Source organism: Bacillus rossius, chromosome 3 (genome assembly GCF_032445375.1).
Source record: "Bacillus rossius redtenbacheri isolate Brsri chromosome 3, Brsri_v3, whole genome shotgun sequence".
Taxonomy (NCBI): Eukaryota; Metazoa; Arthropoda; class Insecta; order Phasmatodea; family Bacillidae; genus Bacillus; species Bacillus rossius.
The window spans coordinates 24,628,818-24,648,618 of record NC_086332.1 but is presented as its reverse complement, the minus strand read 5'-3'; the positions used below and the strand labels follow the sequence as shown (position 1 = coordinate 24,648,618).

Here is a 19,801-nt window from a genome sequence, read left to right as displayed (position 1 = left end):
ATACCACATCATCCTTAGGTTGCAGTGCGCATTTAAATGGACATTATTTCTCTCTCTTTCCAATGCACGATTTTTACCATTATCACTGGCTTTTTTTCGAAGTGCTTTGTTGCCAAATCTACACCCTTGAGAAAAATTTTTTAGACCAACTTTTTAACATAAATTTTTTTTTTCTAAATGTATATGAAAGATATTTTGTAAAGTAAAATTTTAAATGAGAATTTTGGAAATACATTTTCCATTGTATTTAATCAAAACCATCATCTGATAGTATTCATTATTTATTTCTAAGGAGTAATTTAAAGACAGCACCTTTTTTCAACTGTTTTTTTTTTTTCCAAAAATTATTTTATATAATTAAAAATTATAGTTTTTTTATTTTTTGCTATTTTGAGCATAGCACATAATTTATTAAATGCCTTGTTATTAAGTGACAGACTGCTACAAATAGCTTCTCCTGTTAAATAATAATTACTGTTCAGCACTGAATCCTTTTTGTCAAAAAGACTAAAACTGTGATAAAACTGTCCATAGACACAAATTCATAGTCTTAAAAAAATTCAACAAACATTAGAACTAAAAAAAAATATTACAACTTATTATAATTAACAATGGTATACAAAATAAATTCTTTATTGTTAACACGCCGGGTAGTATCAATCTGACAACAGTGCTCGCCACATACTCCGTAGTGCCATCTAAGTGTGAGACAGACCATGGATGTAGAATTGACGAGCGCTTTACCAGAAGTGCAAGCTGCCTGTGTCGACGATGAGTAAATTAAAAACAGAATGTCAATTTAAAATCGAAGGGTGGGTGGGTGGGTGTGTGTGTGTGTGCAGAGGATGATGGATGACAGTTGGAGTCAGTAGGATGGATCAGCCAGTTACACTGAGCAAATTTTCTGTAGACTCTGATCATGTGCTGGCGAGTTAGTGGCATTCCAATACATGGTGCGTTAATTTGCTAAACATGCTCAAAGTCGATGTGCACGACTAGACAGGTGTAAAATATGAATTTTGCTTTGAAAGTTTAAGAGCTTCTTCTCTTTTACTTTCAAGTGGCCTGAATTACTGCAATCGCCAGTTAATTTTTCATTAAAAATTATGTATATATATAAAAAAATATCATTATTATTTTGTTTTTGATACTAATATTAATTTTTGTTTCATACCTAATTATTCATAAATTAATTAATATTGTACTTTCATATACTGTACTGTACACAAGTGCGTGTTGCACATTTGATTGATTTATATACCATCACATTTTATTCAAGCCACGTGGTCATACCTGTGTGTTTGAGGGTCTACCAGTTGGAGGTAGCTTGAAACATGTAGGGATGCGTAGCATGTCCTAGAACTTTGCAAAGTTCTGGAAAGGAAAGGGTGTGGTCAGTGTAGGAACAGCCAGTTTTGGCATTTAGCGGCTGGGAACGTCCAGGTGTCATGATGATCAGTTCGAACAGATCAAGTCAGGTGTTCAGCTCCAGGAGAGAGAGAGAGAGATAGAGACGGTGACATGCTCTGAGTATCTCAGTTATTCTTGTGTATTAACACACAGCTGTGCCCAAGCTACCAGTTATCAAAGTAAGCCCCTTATGTCACCCACAATCCAAGATTACCCATCTGTTACTTGTTAATATTGAACACAATCTGCTACTGAATGTGGTATTTACCAACCAAGATTGTGATTATCAATTTGTAAAAATGGGACCTGTAATGGCATGGTGATGTTATCAATCTTCTACAAATGTGATGAAACACAGATTCCTAAGGTTAAGCATTATTTCACTAAGGAACATTAAGTGTAATAGAAATCTTTTGGAGAATATCCTTTAAATGAAGATTAACTAAACTTAACATAAAGTAAAATATTTTATGACGGAGGAAATTTAATTTTGTATATATCCTCGGAGAATTAGAAACAAGATTTCTTTCTTTTTACATTCCTTAGTCTTATTTTTAGATAAATAGTATTTTGCTTACAACAATATTTTCACTCTCTAATACACATCAACACACCAAACACATCAATGTATCAAATTCTCACTATCGAATTCATCAAAGTTCAGAAAGAAGGCAAATCACAACAGTCATAGCCAACTTATCACATCGTCTTCACTTAGGCTGAAAGTAATTGTAATCCCTAGCAATATGAAGAGTTTCCAATCAACACTAAGTTCACACGTAAGGAAATAAACACTTTGCATTTAAAAGTTTGGCTCAAACTCCTGCGCTGGGGACACAAGCACTCGACTATAAGTCCAGCTTCGGCCGGTAGTCGAGCTTGATTGGTCCGTCTCGAAACCTCCACCGGGTGACGTACACGAACTTCAGCGTGTGGTCCTTGCCCAGCAGTTCATTGTTGCACAGGATGTCGATCTGCGCGGCAAATATGAAAACATAACTCTTTATCACGGGAAAACGTAGAAAAATGAGGGAAAGAAAATAATGAAATTGAGTACAACAAACCTATGCATATGTAACAATAAACTATAAATTCATTAACGAAGAAAATTTAAATTATTTTTTCAAGGTTAACTTATTTATTTGGAGTTTGAAAAGTTAAGTTTTCAAAAGGGTCACTAAATAATAGCAGTATTTGGTTATATATGTAACACATGCTGTCTCTGGTTGAGAGAAACAGTTGTCTCTACATTATTATAGCAAAAAGTATAAAACTTTTTCTGTATGTGATGGAATAAAAAAAAAGAGCATGAGACAAAAGCATGTTACAAGATGTCACATAACTCGAACTGTGTAACAGATTAAATACTGAATAATTATGGTCTGAATTTAAAAAGTTGTATGTAGTTTTAGAATAGCCACCATGCATCAAATTATTTGAGACTGTGACTACAATCATTAGGATCTTGCTTAGTGAGTCATCTTTGAAAATAACTTGCCAAGTTAGCATGGTTAATTTTTGTTATGGTATGAATAGTCAAGTTATCACATTACAATATTTTGCCTCATTAGTAGGTGCCTGTTCTTTTCGCGATTAAACGACGATAAACGCGAAATCACAGTAAAATACAGTTTTTACGCAAAATCGCCATAACACACCGTTTTAACACGAAATTTAGTAATAAAACGCGAAATCGCAGTGTCTTTACGCGAAATTTAAATACTGGGTAAAAGACTTGTCTCGTCACTGGTAAACAAACACCCCAACATGGCCGCCACTGAATATTAGCCATAAATGCACTAAAGCAAACAAAAGCTTACACATGCTCACGTTATAAGTTATAATGTTAAACCCAAAAATATACTGTAAAAATACGCAAAACTAGGGCGTTTTTTTTCTTTCCAGCATTATGTTTGGATAGATAAGACAAACAGGCGAAGTTTTAAAGCCTACGCACACCACTTGGGGCACTGACGTCAGCTTGGAACAGTGACACTGGATAAATACAAAAGCAAGCAGTGATTGGGCGAACGGTGGCAAACGGTGTTTGGAACAACCTTACGTGAGTGGCCTAACCACGTCAGCCGGGGGCACTGGCATACAGTTTGAACAGCATCGTAGTATCAAGCAGATTATCGGGCGAACCAGGCCCTGGAAACTCTCATAGGGGACCTTGGGAACTATCTTTACTTCGTCACCCAGCTGTACAGGGCAGCAAAAGCATTTTAAATCGCGCCAAAAAATGGGAAAATGTAAACTAACATTCATTTCGAATGGTGTGACGATGATGATTAGTTGGTGAACAGTGTTTTATAGATTTTGTTAAAGGGATTAATAGTTTTCCAGATTAGTTTATGGGAACGAACTAATAATCAGTGTCTAAATCAAAAGTTTGTTATATAAATAGTGATGGGTCGAGTCACCCTATTTCAGCATCGAGTCGAGTTCGAGTTAAACAAAGAAATTTATCTTCGAGTCGAGCTCGAGTCGAACACATAGAAATTTGTCTTCGAGTTGAACTCGAGCCAAACTCATGGAAATTTGTCGAGGTTCAAGTGGCAGAATGATGAGCGAAATAAATATAAGTTAAATATTTCTCAATATAATATAATTATTGAAGGTTGCACTACACATTTTGATTTTTTGTCTTTTTTTTTTTATCTTCATACTGACACTTAAGTAAAAATGCACATCCAAGTGACGAATCAGACTTGAAGTTGTTGATGATGGAGTGTTGTAAATTTTTTTGCAGCACTTGAATCTAGCTGTCTGATGATCAATTTTTTCAAAAAATTCCCAAATCTCTGCTCTTGATTTCTATTCGTCACATTGTGACGTCCCAAGCCGTACAAACATATCCATTCCACTAATACTAAACCGTTTATGATTAATACGACGCCGGCGACGCAAACATTACTTTCAAGTTTAAACATAAACATCAACAGCCTCAATTTTCCGTTCGGCCATGGAAAACTGGTTGGAGATTTCAATTATTGTTGATATCGATTTGTCAAAGTGGCAACATTCCCTGGCTGTAAGATGGTTTACGTAGGCCATTGGCCCAGAGTTAAAATGGCGGCTATCTAGTGTTTAGTAGTAAATATTATTTACTTCCAAAGCTGCCCAAATATTAACGATGTTCGCTGTCTTGTTCATGACTGAATCTAGAGAACATTTTTTAATTCCGTTATAGTTAAATAAAGGTATTTTGTTGGAATTAGAAATATTAAGTGCATATTGAATGATGGGATGCACTGTTTGCGGTTATACACGATCGAAAATAAATAATATTCCGACCTTATTTTCAAGGTTTTCAGTGTTGGATCAGAGGTTTTCCACTAGGTAGGCCTAAATAATACATTTTATTTTATTTTAAAGTCCATGGTTTCAGATAAGTACCTTCACGATTGGAAAATGTGCAACATTATGGTCGAGCCAAAAACTAAACTTTGACGAGACTCGAGGACACGATCTTAATCAACTCGGTTTTCGAGTCGAGTTTAGTTTCGCCGGCTCGACTCGACTCGCTCGATTTTTCGAGTCTCGACCCATCACTATATATAAATATATGTAACCTATTTGTTTAGGGTACTCAATAATGAGTAGGTTCCAGTAAAATTATTTAGGTAACTTAAATAATTTCAGATATATTTACAGTAACAAACACATTTTTTTTGTTTTTTTGTTTTGAGCACCATTTTTGTGTTTTTAAGTGAATTTTAGCACCGCTTTTGCTAATTTTTAATAACAAAATCTGAAAATTTTATTTACCACTTTCAGGGAACCCTACTCATAAGTTATGCAGATTTGCTTACATTTCGATACTCGTAGCAGCTCGGAAGAACCTGCTTGGCGACATACTTCTTGAGAGTGGTGATGGTCGTATTGGCAGAGAGGCGAAGATATTTTCTGTTGAGAGCCTTCAAGGTTGTTCCAGGCTTCGTATCGAGGAACACATTCACCTAAATCACCAGTCATTGCATTGCTATACGTGAGGCCATACATGTCTGTTGCTAACTAAACAAGTTAAAAAGAGTATGTATGTATTTTGTATACCAGTTTCCAGTAGTCAAATGTCAGTTAACATTAAAGTAATTATGTAGTGAAATTAAAAATTAATTTAGTCAAACTACACATACAGTTTAATGAAGTTACAGTGTAAGTACAGGAAAACAATCTTAAGAAAATACCACTTAAAAAATTTCCTGTATAGTAAGCATGAAAGAGTTACACTTTTGGCCTGTTAATACATACCATTTTGGTTTTCCCTATTTATGAGTTCAATAAGTTTTCCATATTAATACTTCTCAATATATAAGTACCTAGTGAATCTACGTAACAAGAATTTACTATATATCAAAAAATTTGTAAGAAAAGTGAATTAATTGAAGTGATTAGTGGAAAAATTAATTACAAGATGAAGGAAGAAACTAATTTAGCTCTCACTGTTCCAATAAACTCAAACCAACTGGACTAATTTAACTAAACTCCCAAACAATTTAAAAATGTTACTACAATGAAACCACTGATGGTATTGCGTGATGGTATGATGGTAGCCGGCGCACCTGTTCGTCGTAGCGATGGTAGTCCTCCTCGTGTGGATCGGCGGGAACCTTCTCCTCTTCCGCCTCGCACGCTGTGGGTGGGAAGTCCTTGGGGCACGTCTCACCTCTCAGCCGGTAGAACTCACGCTCACGCTTCATTTCCTCTGCATGCGGCAACCAAACAGTTATAACAGTGTTTCCGAGCTGCAAGTTCTGCACTCAATACATCCTCCGAGCAATTCATATAAGATGATGATAATAATAATAAATAATATAATACATTAAACAAAAATGAGTTTCCTGCATATTTTCATGTGAATAATGTACAATAAAATAAATAAACACCTTTTGCAAAGCATCTTACACACATTTTAAAAAAATTTTTATTTAATTCTATTGGATTGCTATTTATTGATAAACACTTTCCAACAATAAATTAAAAGCATGGATTCATAATTATTATACAGATTATAGGTTAAAAAACAAGATTACGTATGACTAATATTGGTAGTCACAATCCCATAAAACAGCATTTTTAGAAGGTCTACTGAACGGAGGGAATAAAAACTTTATTTTCATCGAAACCTTCCGATACCTAGTCACAATCATAAGCAACTAAGTGAACTATAACCATGTCTTATATATATATAAAATATATAACCACTCTTAAAATTATGTTTGGATAACTCGTACTTTTTGGTTGCTTACGATTGCCATAAATCTCCACAAGGTTCCTCCTGGAGGTACTAGGGAAATCCATAATTTAGGAATTTCATTCCTTGCTATATCGTCTTCCACTATCAATAGTTTGTTTTAACCTTTGCTTAGTAGTTGATGTGTAATTTGTAAACTCAAAGCAAGGTTTCCCCTGTTTAATAACCCCCTCTGAGTGATTGGGCATTACTGTATAGTCATTCATATACAGCAAAACCCCTTATTTGCACTTTTCATGGGGACAAAGTAAAAAAGTGTAAAAAGCGGGAAAGTGTAAATAAAGGGAAAAGTATAAAAAGGAGTACAGTTTACCTTATTTAGAATTTTTTTCCTTTTGTTTAATAGCACATACTACAATGCATGTACAAACACACTAACAACAAATTTTACTTTAGTATTTAATCAATTATTAATTTACCACATTTGACAAAAATAAAAAAAGAATGAAAGCCAAAATGTTTTTCTGATTACTTCCTAAAAAATCAATTTGAAATTTTCTTCTGCTTGCTTTTTTGGCTGTTCAAGGAGATTATTTGCCTCTCCAAATTATAAATACAGTTGCAACCGGCAGGGTTTATAACAAATACGGGCTACATACACATTGCTCACAGTAAAAATTTTTTTAAGAAAAGGCCGCAAATTGATGAATATTTACCGTCAATAGCGCGCCAAACGCGGAGAAAGGTCATTGTACTCGGTCAGCTGCTGTAACGACGCGGCGGCGCATGTGCACTCTATGCTCCGCCCAGACTCATGACGCCATCAGCCGCCAACCAATAGATGCGAGCTTAGCGGAAAAAAATATAAGCTCCACCTCCCGTGTACCAATTTTATCCAGTTCTAATACCAGTTTATTGGTATACGCACCAGTTTTCTCGCTGCCGTGACATGTTCAAGTTTACGTTTATCATGATGTCTTGATACCAATAATTAATTATTTACGATCCCCAGAAATAAATGGTTAGTTAAAAAAATATGGCGTCAACTGTACAATACTTCCCAAATTATAAAAGACGTATACGTACAGTTACTAAGACACCGCTCATTTTATCTTGTGAAGTTTATGTCTCGTACCAGTATTTCGGCTAAGTTGTGACAAATACAGTGACAGAACTTACAAGCAGCCATGTTTGTACATTCATGAGTTTACGTTTTTCCCTCGTGCATTTTAGATTGTCTCCTGCTATAATTACTCGTACTTTTACACGCCTAGGGTTAAATTATTACATGTTTAGAAATAAAAGCAACTTTTCATGTTATAAAATATGTATATTTTGCTATTTAAAATGTTCATTGCCTACTAGCTCCACGGTATTTTCTGGTTGTTTATGGTTGTTACGTGACGTAAATAGCGGGATTGATTCGATTTTTGAGACGTAATTCGCGGGAAAGTATTGTATTGGACTATATGGGAACCAAACGGGACCTGAAGAATATAGTGCAAATAACGGGAAAACGTAAATAACGGTAACGTAAATAAGGGGTTTCGCTGTATCTTTGCAAATAGTTGGGAAAGTATGTAACCGGGTTCCTTCCCCGCGGAGAGAGGCAACAAAGCTGACAAAAAGTCAAACAGAACACTCACTCTGCTGCAGGTCCGGCACCAGCTTGTACACAATGTCCTGCATGGTGCGGTCGTAGCTGATGTACTGCAGGGGGTGCGACTGGTGGATCACGATCTGGCAGGTGGGGCACGTGTTGTTCTCCTCCAGGTGCTTCACCAGGCACGACTTGCAGACTGCGACACAACAGTGAGCCAGCAAGTCACGCCGACGTCCGCACGGCGCTAGACGTGCCAGGGCTAACACAGCGGTGCTTCAATCGTGGAGACGGGCCATTCGAATACTCAAATACCACCAAATACCTTTAGTATTCAAAAGATTTGATATTCTACGAAAAAAATCAGAGTAAAAAATATTTGATAAAGAGGAATCCAGAAATTCAACACTTGCACCTGTGTAGCTGACAAGAACTACACATTTCATATTTATGAAGCCAAAAGCTACAATAATTTAGGAATGTTTGCACAGCACTTCATGAAATATTTTTGATACAAAAAAGAAATTGTTTTGATCCTAAACATGTAATAAAGCATTTTTTTTTTTAATTTTATTTAATATTTAATTATTGAATACGTTTTTTTAAAAATCTTGATCCATTATTTTTTGCTCACACATTATTTTATTACCGACTCTTGAGATGAAGCGTTGCATTACAGATTGGATTTGAAAAAAAAGAGTGGATTTTAGGATTTTGCCCATCACTATTAAATTGTGAAAATAAATATATGTTAGTGTTTTAAAACATCACTATTTTCATAATAATTATATTAATCATACAAGATATTAAAAAATATAAATTAATTTGCACTCAATATTGAGGCCATCACATTAAAATAAACATCTCAAGATTTGAGAAAACCATCACAAACTATTGACAGATGTTGATAATCGACATCATCAAGTGTTGGGTCGCACACCACTCTGACATCTAGAGCCTGACTCAGAGGAACATACACGCTGGCTAGTTCAAACATCAAGAAAACTGGAATCGTGTAATAAAACTGTTTTACATCTGTGTATACTTGTATTTAATTTTATCTTTAGGGACTATATTTGTATTTGTACCTGTAACGTTGTTTTTCTCTCTTTTTGTCTTTATTTTCCTGTCTGTACTTTTGTAAATTTTACTTATATTTTTATGTGTCCTATATCATTACATAAAAACTTTGAATGGTCAAACAGACAAAAATATAATAAAAACAGGTTTTAAAATTAGGTACTTAATTCTGCAAGTTTTCTCAATATTTTTCCTTTATGCATAATTTTGTTTTTAACACAGATCTGGAGACAGTACTTTTCAACAGTTGAGTCATATTATTTACAAAATTCTTGAAATTTAATCACAATTATTTCAAATCCCTTGCTATTTTTTAACTCTGTGCTTTGTCCCGTCAGAAAATATACAAAATCTCTCAATATACTGTTGTATATATAGTTTCCGACACTACTGAAAGTACACTAGGCGCAATATAACTCCGAGCTTGAGCTACGTCACACATGAGGAGTGTTGACTGCAACACGTGTGGGGGGTCGGGTGGATGAGGAGGGGGTATAAGCAGATACGGCGACCTTGCACAGCAGGTAGAGAAAAGCAGAAAACATTAACCACTTACCACTGACGTTCCAAGCACTACCTCAGTTCTTCAACGCCACTGACTGTTCCATCCGAAGAGTCTGATGTGTAAACGTCACTGCTGTCACTGTTTGCATCACCTAACTGAACAATCTCTTTATCAATTTCAATGTCAAAACGCACATCCTTATTCGTTCTAGAGTGTCTTGACGTGATTGCAAATCGGTATCCAATCTTCTGGACCCATTCGGTTAAAAATTTCCTCGCAAAGTTTTTTTTAATTTGCCAAATTGCAAGTAACATTTCTTGAAGCGACTTCTCCTTTAACTTTAGCCCATATGCTTTCTATCGGATTCAAATCCGGATGATAAGGGGGCAGACGAAGTAATGTGTGGCCACTATTTACCAATAGTCTGTCTGCCGAGTACTGCACTTGCTAAGGTTTGTGCTTCTTTATGAGGTTATACAAGTTTGGTTTGAGCATGTCGCTAGTAAAGGAAATATTCTCCTTACTTAACCACTGCTGCATTTCCAATTTTGTCGAGCTGGAGGTAGGCGTTTTATTTATTTTTACATTGTGATAGGGTGCATTATCTATCACAACAACACTGTTTGGTGGAAGATTTTGTATTAATTGTTCGGTGAGCCATTTTTCATATTGTTTGTACAGTCGTGCGAGACACACCCGTCGCATTAGCGGTTCTCAGCTGTGCTTTCTCTAGTGAAATGGAGGGTTCCTGCAATCGCGCTTCATTTTCCATAAACTGCAGAACGTTATAGACGATTTTCCGCGCCTGCGAGTGCAGTTTTTTACTCTTAACTTTTGACAACACTGGAGGCATTTTATGTATAAAGTTGTACTTTACTTAAGTACTGCACTACATATGTAACACTGGCTCTGAACAAAAGTGATACACTACATGCATACAAACCTCAGATCCAAACTGTAAACGAAAACGTTTAGTAAGTACCAACGTATTCGTCGGATTTCACCGAAGGACTAAGTTTTCACTCTGTGCAGTAGCGTGTAGACCCTGTTATCTAGTTACGCATTATCTCTCACTGCCGCGCCACGTCTGCCTTCTCCAGTGTCGGGACTCACATACACACATCCATTTTCTAACCGTCACCCAGGCTCGGAGTTATGTTGCGTCTAGTGTAGTACCTATAGGTTCATTGACTTTGTGTTATTATACTGTTTAGAATCACCTCTGTGGGATTATAAATTAATCCCTCATAACAGCTATAGCTGGGGCCTACAAATTATATTAATGGAAAAGTATAACAGTGTTTCAAGGCTAAAAAAAAAAATCTGTTATTCACGCCCTGTAATGCATAAAAAATTACAGATTAAAAGATTAAACATAAAGACTAAAATGCAATGAATCCAAAATAACATGGATCAGCCTAACTTAAGTGTAGGTGGAATCAAGACTGAGACTTAAAAGAGGACTATAGGTTTCTCTACCACAATGTTCCTAAAGCTGTCGTATTCCGCCTGCGGTTTCAGGTTTCACACCAAATAAATTTTACTCTTTGCATCGGCAATGATATTCCCTCAAGTACGTAAGACATGTCAATTCAAGCCGGTTAAAGATAATGTTAACAATATTACAACTTAATTCTGTGTTATAGTAACTATTGAAATACAGTGGATAAACGAAATGCCCTACACTTATATAGAAATAAATCACCATGCTAGTTCTTTATAATTTAAGGAAATAAATAGAAAAGAATACAAGTTAGAAATTTTGATTTTTCAGAAAAGTATTTTTGGGAAAATTTTCTGCATGACCATAAAATTTTCAAGCAAGATGTACTTTTACAGAAACACACAAGTAAATTTTATCAACTTTTTTTTATACACACAGAACTAAATAAAACATACATATTGTCTTTCTTTACCACCTAATAGCTTACTTAACATTGTACAACTGGTTAGTACTTCTGCTATTCTTTACCAACTGAGAGAAACCAAAAATTGTGTTAAAACAGTAGCTATCAATCTGCATAAAATAAATTTTTGTTTAACATACATCAAACTATCTTCACTTATGTAAATCTCCACTGGCATTGGGAAAAAAAAATTTCTGGAAAAATATGTTTTTCTTTCTTCTTTTCTACAAAATATTTTCCTCAAAGACACAAATGAAGTAAAGTAAACTCAACTCACAAGTGTGCAGGCACTCGGTGACCGTCGTGGCATCTATGAGGTAGCCACGGCATATCTGGCAGGTTATGTGGTTGTTCAGCGTCTTCAGCTTGATTCGCCTCTCCATCGTCTTCACTGAAACATTTTTAAAAGAAAAAGACATATCCTAGTAAAATAAGTGTGTGCAGTTTCTTAAAAAGAATATGTCAGTTCTAAATATTAAGATTAAAAAATTAACTGGGAGAAGAGGAGAATTTTTCTAAGACCATTTAAGCATAATTAATTATACAATACACTAGATTAAAAAATAACAAAAAAGAAACTGAGAAAAAAATATAATTATGTAGCGATAAGTGTTTCCAGTGCCTATAATGTGTGTGTGAATTTTTATTTGGTTAATTGATGCTGAATGGAGACACAAACATATAAAAATCTACAAGGTTATAAAGAAAATAATGTAATAACTACACAAAGTTAACTTCATTAAAAAAAACTATCACATCGCAAAACATTGTTTCGCCTAATTTAAAATGTATATATACATATGCACCTAGGTACACTGTTAAAATGTACATAAAGAGCAGTTATAGTTTGAATTAAATAACCTGAAGATAATAGTGCAAGAAAAAGGCAGCTAGTTAATAGCTATATAACATTACAGTTATGCAATCACTTATGAATTTTAGTCATGTTTTTTGTCTGTAATAAAGAATTCCAAAATAAGACTGCTTGTCATATAATGTTTTTTTTTGAAGTTGTAGCACGTGTACGATAGCCGATAGGCAATGCAAAATGGAGTTTTGAGCAGATGTTGACAGAAATAACTGCTAGAAGTTGATTCCAAAAAGTTCGGTTCAGCCGATATGCACTGTGGCACCTGTTTACCATTTAGATGCTGCAGCATTCTTTTGTTCAAACACTCAGGGCGCACACACTCGAAACTTCCTCGCATGCGACAGAATAACACCTTCCCACACCTTTAACATACAAACACCAAAGTGTGTATAAACATGACAAGTGAACGGGTGAGCAAGAAATAGCACAGATAACAAGACAAGTGGTTTGGCTTACCTTGCCACCTGAACATACAAAGATAAAACACGCGTGTGTGCGCACTCACTCTCTCTATCACTCACACACTCGCTCTCTTACACACACATACACGCTCTATCACACATACAGAGAGAGAAAGGGAAAGAAAGAGAGAGAGAAAGGAATGAAAACACAGCTCCTTCAATGCTCTACTTGCCAAAAGACACCTGTTCCTAATCTAGACGACCATGAATTTATTACAGGTGTTTAAATTAGCAGTAGCAAAATAAGTGCTGCCATTATATTGCTACTGTAAAACAAAAATTTATGAAATACATATAGGCTACATAAATATAAATAGAAGAATGGTTATGTAGCATTGAGCTGAGCCACATTAGGATAATGGTCCGGTGCCTCGGTCTACGCCTCTGCTTCCTCTTCCACTCCATCTCCACTCTACCTTGCTTCCCTTCTATTCCTCCCCCTACAACCCCTCCCCTGAATTTTGTACATGCGCACGAGTGTGATTTTTTGCTATATACGCCGAGGTCTTAAGGGCGCCGTCTGCCCGGGCACACACATGGTGCGCAGAGCTTCAGAAAAAATAACGTGATTTCAAAACTACTCAAGATATCTGAGTGGGGTCTGTTTACAAATGCTTTTAAGAATTCTCTGAGGGTCAAAAAGTACTTTTGATTTCAGATTAAATTTTTAAACTGTTTTTTTTTTTTAGAAGAGTGAAAATAGTTAAAAGGCATGTTTTCAGAGTAAATTTTTCAGGTGTAAAACAACTAGTACAGATTCTTGAAAGTTCTTAGGGGACTTACATTACACCTTTATCTTCATTTCTCCGCCATATAAAGTTATGGTAACCGCTCCAATTTCACAGTTATAGTGTGACGACGAGAAGACTGACCGCCAGTTCACAGCCTTGCACTTACAGGCTAGAACATGCTAGAAATACCAGTGAGTGTCGCGCTAATCATCCCGCCTCACTTACACACATACACCACGACAATACAGCGTCCTTAACTATCTCAGCCTGCACTTGGTTACCCACAACAGAAGCTTAATACCACAACGAGTGTCGCAGCAAGGTTCTTCGGGTGAGTCACAGCAAGTTATTAACTTAAGAATTTCTCTGATGGTCTGTCTTGGCCACACCTTCAGTAGGCCTATATATGTCTTACTTAGACTATTTTTAGTCTAAATTTTATGACACAGCCGCCACTCTCAAAATTATGTTTGGATAACTTGTACTTTTTGGTTGCTTACGATTGCCATAAATCTCCACAATTTCCTCCTGGAGGTACCAGCGAAATCAATATTTTAGGAATTTCATTCCTTGCTATATAGTCTTCCACTATCAATAGTTTGTTTTTAACCTTTGCTTAGTAGTTGATGTGTAATTTGTAAAGTCAAAGTAAGGTTTCCCCTGTTTAAAAACCCCCTCTGATTGATTGGGCATTATTGTATAGTCATCCATATATCTTTGCCCATAGTTTAGCTTTAACAGAAAACTTTTACTTTTATTGCTGTATTTTTTGTTAATAATGTTTAGCATGTTTTCTTGTATTGAGTTAAAGTTCTATTAAAAATCTCGTTCCTTGCATCATCTGGCTTGTAGTATGGCTAGTTGCATGTGTTGTTACTTAAACACACTGATACGCCCCTCGTGCCCAAATTTATTATTATTTTAAATTAATCAAAAAAGTCCATGGAAACTGCAGGGCAAAATATTAAGAAAATATTACCTTAATCACCAGAGGGGGCACGAGACGGTGAACAAGACAAAATTTACGCTCCCTGCACACTAGGAACTTGGGAGTTCGTGGATTTTTACAATGAAGAAGGTATTTGATAAATAAATACACAAAATCGGTAGCTTCGTCTATAGGTTTTCCTAGTTTATTATTAAGGAATTTTATGTTCGCATTATTTATACCTGACAATAAAAATCTTAGTAATTAACAAAATTAAAAGGGGCGCCCCGGCATTATTTAAAACAATACATATTACAACCAAACAATCAAATACATTAACAAAATTTCAAATATAGCTCCCAACGATTACATATATATATATATAAGTTTCCTCGATTTCCCAGATTCTTGAGGATGACGTCCTTAAAACACTGCTCGCTGGTATCTTTGTTTTAGTTCCTTCTATTTAAGTAAAAAAATATATATATATCTCATATCACCCGGGTCTTTTCAGGATGACCTCGGACTGCCGGCCAAACTCTTCTAACAAGGTGGGGGGGGGGGGGGGGGGGGGATCAGCTGGAGGTCCCGAAGATCATGCGGGGGCAATTTCTCCCTCCGTAACTTCGACCCTGTCAAACAGGGTGTGGAAACAGGGCTCGCGAGATGTCTCGCGCCGACATCAGGATGACGCGCACCGAGAATCCGCGGATGCGCGAAGGAAACCATAATTTTTGGAATTAAATATAAATAAAAAAAAATTTAACTACGCATGACTTTTCTAAAAACTACCTCTGCCTGGCTACTGTACAAATGGGATCACATCCCTTAAGTAACTGACTACATCTTTTGTGCAACCGAAAATCGCCGTTCCCGCGAAAAGCCTCTTAGCGCAGAGGACGCCGAGAACACGTGGTCAGTAGCCGAGCTCAGAGAACTAAGTCACGAGGGCGGACGAGGCTTCTAATTAAAACAGGCGCTAAAGCCCTGGGGAGGAGGGGGGGAGGTTCGGTTCAAAGCCGAAAATTTCCGAAGGAGTCCGAGGCGGGCGTGACAAGAACACGACATGCGCGCTCTCTACCGGACCGAAACGAAGGCAACGAACAATCGACTTCTACAGGTCGCGGGAAGAAAGCATAGTGCCTTATGGCACAGCGACGCTGCTTTCTAGCGGCGTAAGGGGGAACTACTTGAGGCGGTGAGCTGACTTGCCACCAGGTGTCATGAGGGTAAGCTCTGCACGCTGGCGACCAGGCCCGCGGTTACTTTTTCCTCCGCTAGATGTCGGGGATGTGTCTGTCGGACCAGGGAGAAGGTTTTTGCGTCAGGTCATCGTCCCGTCCGGTCACTGCTCCTAGCTTGATTTCTCAGAACTAAAGTGAGGTGGAGAGAGAGGAAGGGGGGGCAGAAATAGCCACTAAGGTGGGAACGCAGCTCCACTGGAGACTGCTTCGTGACGAGACATGCTATTCTCAGCAGGCCTCTACAAGGTAGCAGCTTGCAGCCCAGGAGCTGCTCAAAGCAGTTTTGGTCATGCAGGGAATTAAAATTACAAACTCGGGACGTGACTGCAGGCGAGAGAAATTTCAACCGGGCTGACCATGTCCACATTAGACAGCAAAATATCAGATTGGCCCCCTGGGAAGGGGCTTCGGTCCACTGGCACAAAGTTTAAATCCGTAGCGTACACCGGCCTAACAAAAAGTAAATCACCCCCATTAAGAACCAGATAAATTTAAAAAAATAAGAAATCCCAAAAATTTTAAAATTATAGAAAAAAAATTAAAAAAAAGTGACGAAATGCCTAATTTCCGGCACAACACATACTAAATATTTCAGTCTCTAGTATGGTGCTTGTTTCGATGTCCGAGTGACATTTACGAAATTGTGAGAAAAAAATGAAAAACTGATTTTCAAGAAAACTGTTGGGATGAAAGAAATTATATTTTTGTGTGGAATGACAATTTAACAAGTCAACACAGTCAACAAGACCTCAGTTTTCTTCAAAACCAGTACTTTACATTTTTCCCACAACTTCCTGAATGGTGCTCAGGTACCTTTTTATTTCAATAATCCATAGAGATACATTTCCCTAAACAATAACATTTTTAAAGTCAGTTTTTCGCTTTCCAGATCACAAAAATACCAATTACAATAATATATTCTGTATGTCATAAAAAAAAAACCTTTTAAGGATGTAAGTTGTTGCACACAATAATTGTCTTACAAACGAGATTACTTAAGTTTCTTGATTTTTAAGATTTGAGACCCATAGTAAAATTTATTAATAGCTCCAGTAAAACACGCAAAATTAGACAAAACATTTATGGGTTTTCTAATATTTAAAATCACAGCTACACAGTTTTTTGAATGGTAAAACCAACACCATAAAAATTCCTATCTTGTTACACTCGTATTAAGTAAAATGTGATAGTGAATGCAAAATGTTATATAAGAGAATATTACTGTAAGATAATTACATTCCATGTAATATTTTTTTTACAGAAAATTTAGTAATTTTCCAAACAATATTTTTCTAGTTTTAAAAGACTTTTACCCCACAATTTCCACCAAATTCTTGGCCTGCGAATTTCTCAAAATCCAGTAAGTAGCAATTTGGAAATGCTGTTTACGGTAAAAATAAAGAACATCTGTAGTGCTCAAAAACACAATTTTCAGATTTTCCCCCCTTCAAAAACCCACCAATTTAGAAACTACCAGCAAATAAGTATGCGTAACTGCCAAAAAACTACTGAGTTGCTCCAAGTCATCAGTTCATTTTCACAGCACTTTCAGTTATGGAGTGATTCTTTAGGTACACTATGCACCAAGTATGTTTGGTCAGCTGCCCATTACAGGCTGATTCTGGGGCAGTTCTTTAGAAATCATATTCCCAAATCTCTAACTATATTTATAAAAAGTAATTTTTTGCAAATGAAAAATGTGTTACTTTTTTAATTCACGGATACGCAGCTCAACATTGGACACATGGTAAAAGAAGTCTAGTTATGTTAGAAATCCTGAGGAAAAGCAAAAGATGCAGTTGATGAGTTGTCCAGCCTGAAACACTCACCTTTCTGCTAGCAGGTATGTACTGTTATGCAGAACAAGATTGCACGTGAGACATTTTCATGGTCCGTCTGCTCTCAGCTCATCGCTTCTGATCCTGACATCTGCTGTTTCAACCTCACTTTCATGACTGGTGCAGCTGCACTGTCAAACAGTCTGCACACACCCGATTTGTAAACATTAGAAAATTATCTGCAAGAATTCATACAAAATCAAGGAAACACGATAACACACCCTCTGCCGCAAATAATCTAGCCAGTTTAACATGTATTACATCAACACATGCCAATTGTGCAATTGAGATAGTGAGATACATAACAATGGTTGATTCATGTCATTGCAAACTGAATCTAAAATGCTGGCTTAATCTTAACAAAGTTTAATACAAAACTACCCGGAATGACGTAGAACTGTTCCCGGATACTTCCTTACCAAACCTTCAGCCAAAATGATCCTTGAGAAATGCATCTTAAAGAATAGTACCTACACAGATCTTTAAAGAATCGCAAATGCAGCTTTCCACAAAAGGGATAAGTCACTGTGTTCTTTCATACATTACTGAGGCCAATGTGGTGCCACATATTAGTAAAAATAAAATGAAAGGCTGTTGCTTAGCCAGTTAATGGCTGTCCACATCATTTAATGATCATTTGTTACTTGTAACACAATTAACCTAAATGTGCAAAAACTGAAAAAAATCTGTAAATTAAAACAAATGACAGTGAAAAAAAATCTTAATTGAGATACCAAGTTGTTTTTAGCATAGACATAATTTGGCTATTATTTCACCCCTAGTTTCTGACTGGATGCAACCTTAAAAGTTAAAACTTAAGGAACCTACAGTAAAAGCTACCTTTGAAAAACACAAATCCTTACTATTTGGGAACAGCAAACGTATCCCCAAAATTGAATAAAAAATTTAAATATGTATATATATAGAGCTCTACACAAATGTAATGTACCAACACCCAAAACTACCCCACCAAGTCAAACAGTATAAAAGGACCAAATATTAATGAAATTTATAATAATAAATTTGTTGGTTAATAAAGCCGGAATTATTAACATCTACCTATCAAAGGTCCGCCCACATGGTATACTGGCCAGCGTGTCTAGCTGTGGGGCAAGGGGCCTGGGTTCGATCCCGGGCCTTCAACACACCAAATGCAATGGCAAACCTCCGCTTAATCATCCTGCCTTGAAAAAATAGGGAAGGCACGACTATCATCACCGTGAATTTTCTTGTACTAACAACCAGAAATGGATAAAACGACTCATTATTATCACCTCACAAAGTGGAAAAACGTTTGCTTTGCAGGGTCACAAATATAAAACTATAGGTACCTTAATTCGTGAAGAAATTTGTACTCTCTACGCAACTAAAATTACATAAATGACTCATACTATCAAATAATAGTCGCATATTTATTACAGCAAAAACACACAACAAAACATAACCTGTTTGAGAGAACATTTAACACAAGCGTCGATAGTGCTTCAATGAAAACGAATCCCATTATCACTCACCAATAATACTCAGAAAGTAAACACGTGTTACATTAATCTCCTCTCGCTATTTGGTACAGCCATTTAAAACCAAAGAAATAAAAGTTTAAAACCCCATATCTCTTTAAAAAGCCAAACAAATATGACAGAACAGACGATAAGCACACAATAAAGTATTCGTAATAGATTTTTTTTTTTTAAGTTTACGGCAGCTGCACGGAATTTGTTCGACAAAACTTAATATTAAGATCTGGCTTATTTTTTGAACTTTTACCACTTTTGCGTTCGATATACCAGAATCAACATGTTGTCAATCATTCGTTTAGTAGGATCTACGAGCATATACATATATGATCGAAAGTCTAAATGCAGGGTGTTTTCACAAGTGCATTATTTTTTTCCTTCAGCTAGCTAAATGTTGCGTAATATTGGTTGGACGTTAAAAAGATTAGCTAAAGTGTGATGTTTGGACTGAGGATGACGTCGTACCGACCGAAGGCCATTAAGCCCGGCCTCGACCCGCCAGTATTGGCTCC

The 19,801-nt window shown here is 36.4% G+C and overlaps 1 protein-coding gene across 3 annotated transcripts; it reads right to left on the bottom strand.

Annotated features, from left to right (window-relative positions):
- Nucleotides 1-1,876: 1,876 nt before the first annotated feature.
- LOC134530375 (polycomb group RING finger protein 3) lies at nucleotides 1,877-19,555 on the bottom strand. Of its 3 annotated transcripts, none has more exons than XM_063365145.1 (7): nucleotides 19,287-19,555; nucleotides 17,764-17,915; nucleotides 11,977-12,090; nucleotides 8,254-8,406; nucleotides 5,976-6,118; nucleotides 5,226-5,372; nucleotides 1,877-2,384 (listed from the first exon to the last, which is right to left on the bottom strand). In XM_063365145.1, exons 3-7 carry the CDS (start codon nucleotides 12,080-12,082, stop codon nucleotides 2,259-2,261), a joined length of 675 nt encoding a protein of 224 aa, XP_063221215.1. In that variant the 5' UTR covers nucleotides 12,083-12,090; nucleotides 17,764-17,915; nucleotides 19,287-19,555; the 3' UTR covers nucleotides 1,877-2,258. The 3 variants fall into 3 exon arrangements, with proteins under 3 accessions (XP_063221215.1, XP_063221216.1, XP_063221214.1); XM_063365146.1 differs by having other exon boundaries at nucleotides 11,977-12,085; XM_063365144.1 differs by lacking the exons at nucleotides 17,764-17,915; nucleotides 19,287-19,555 and adding an exon at nucleotides 12,841-17,754.
- Nucleotides 19,556-19,801: the final 246 nt, after the last annotated feature.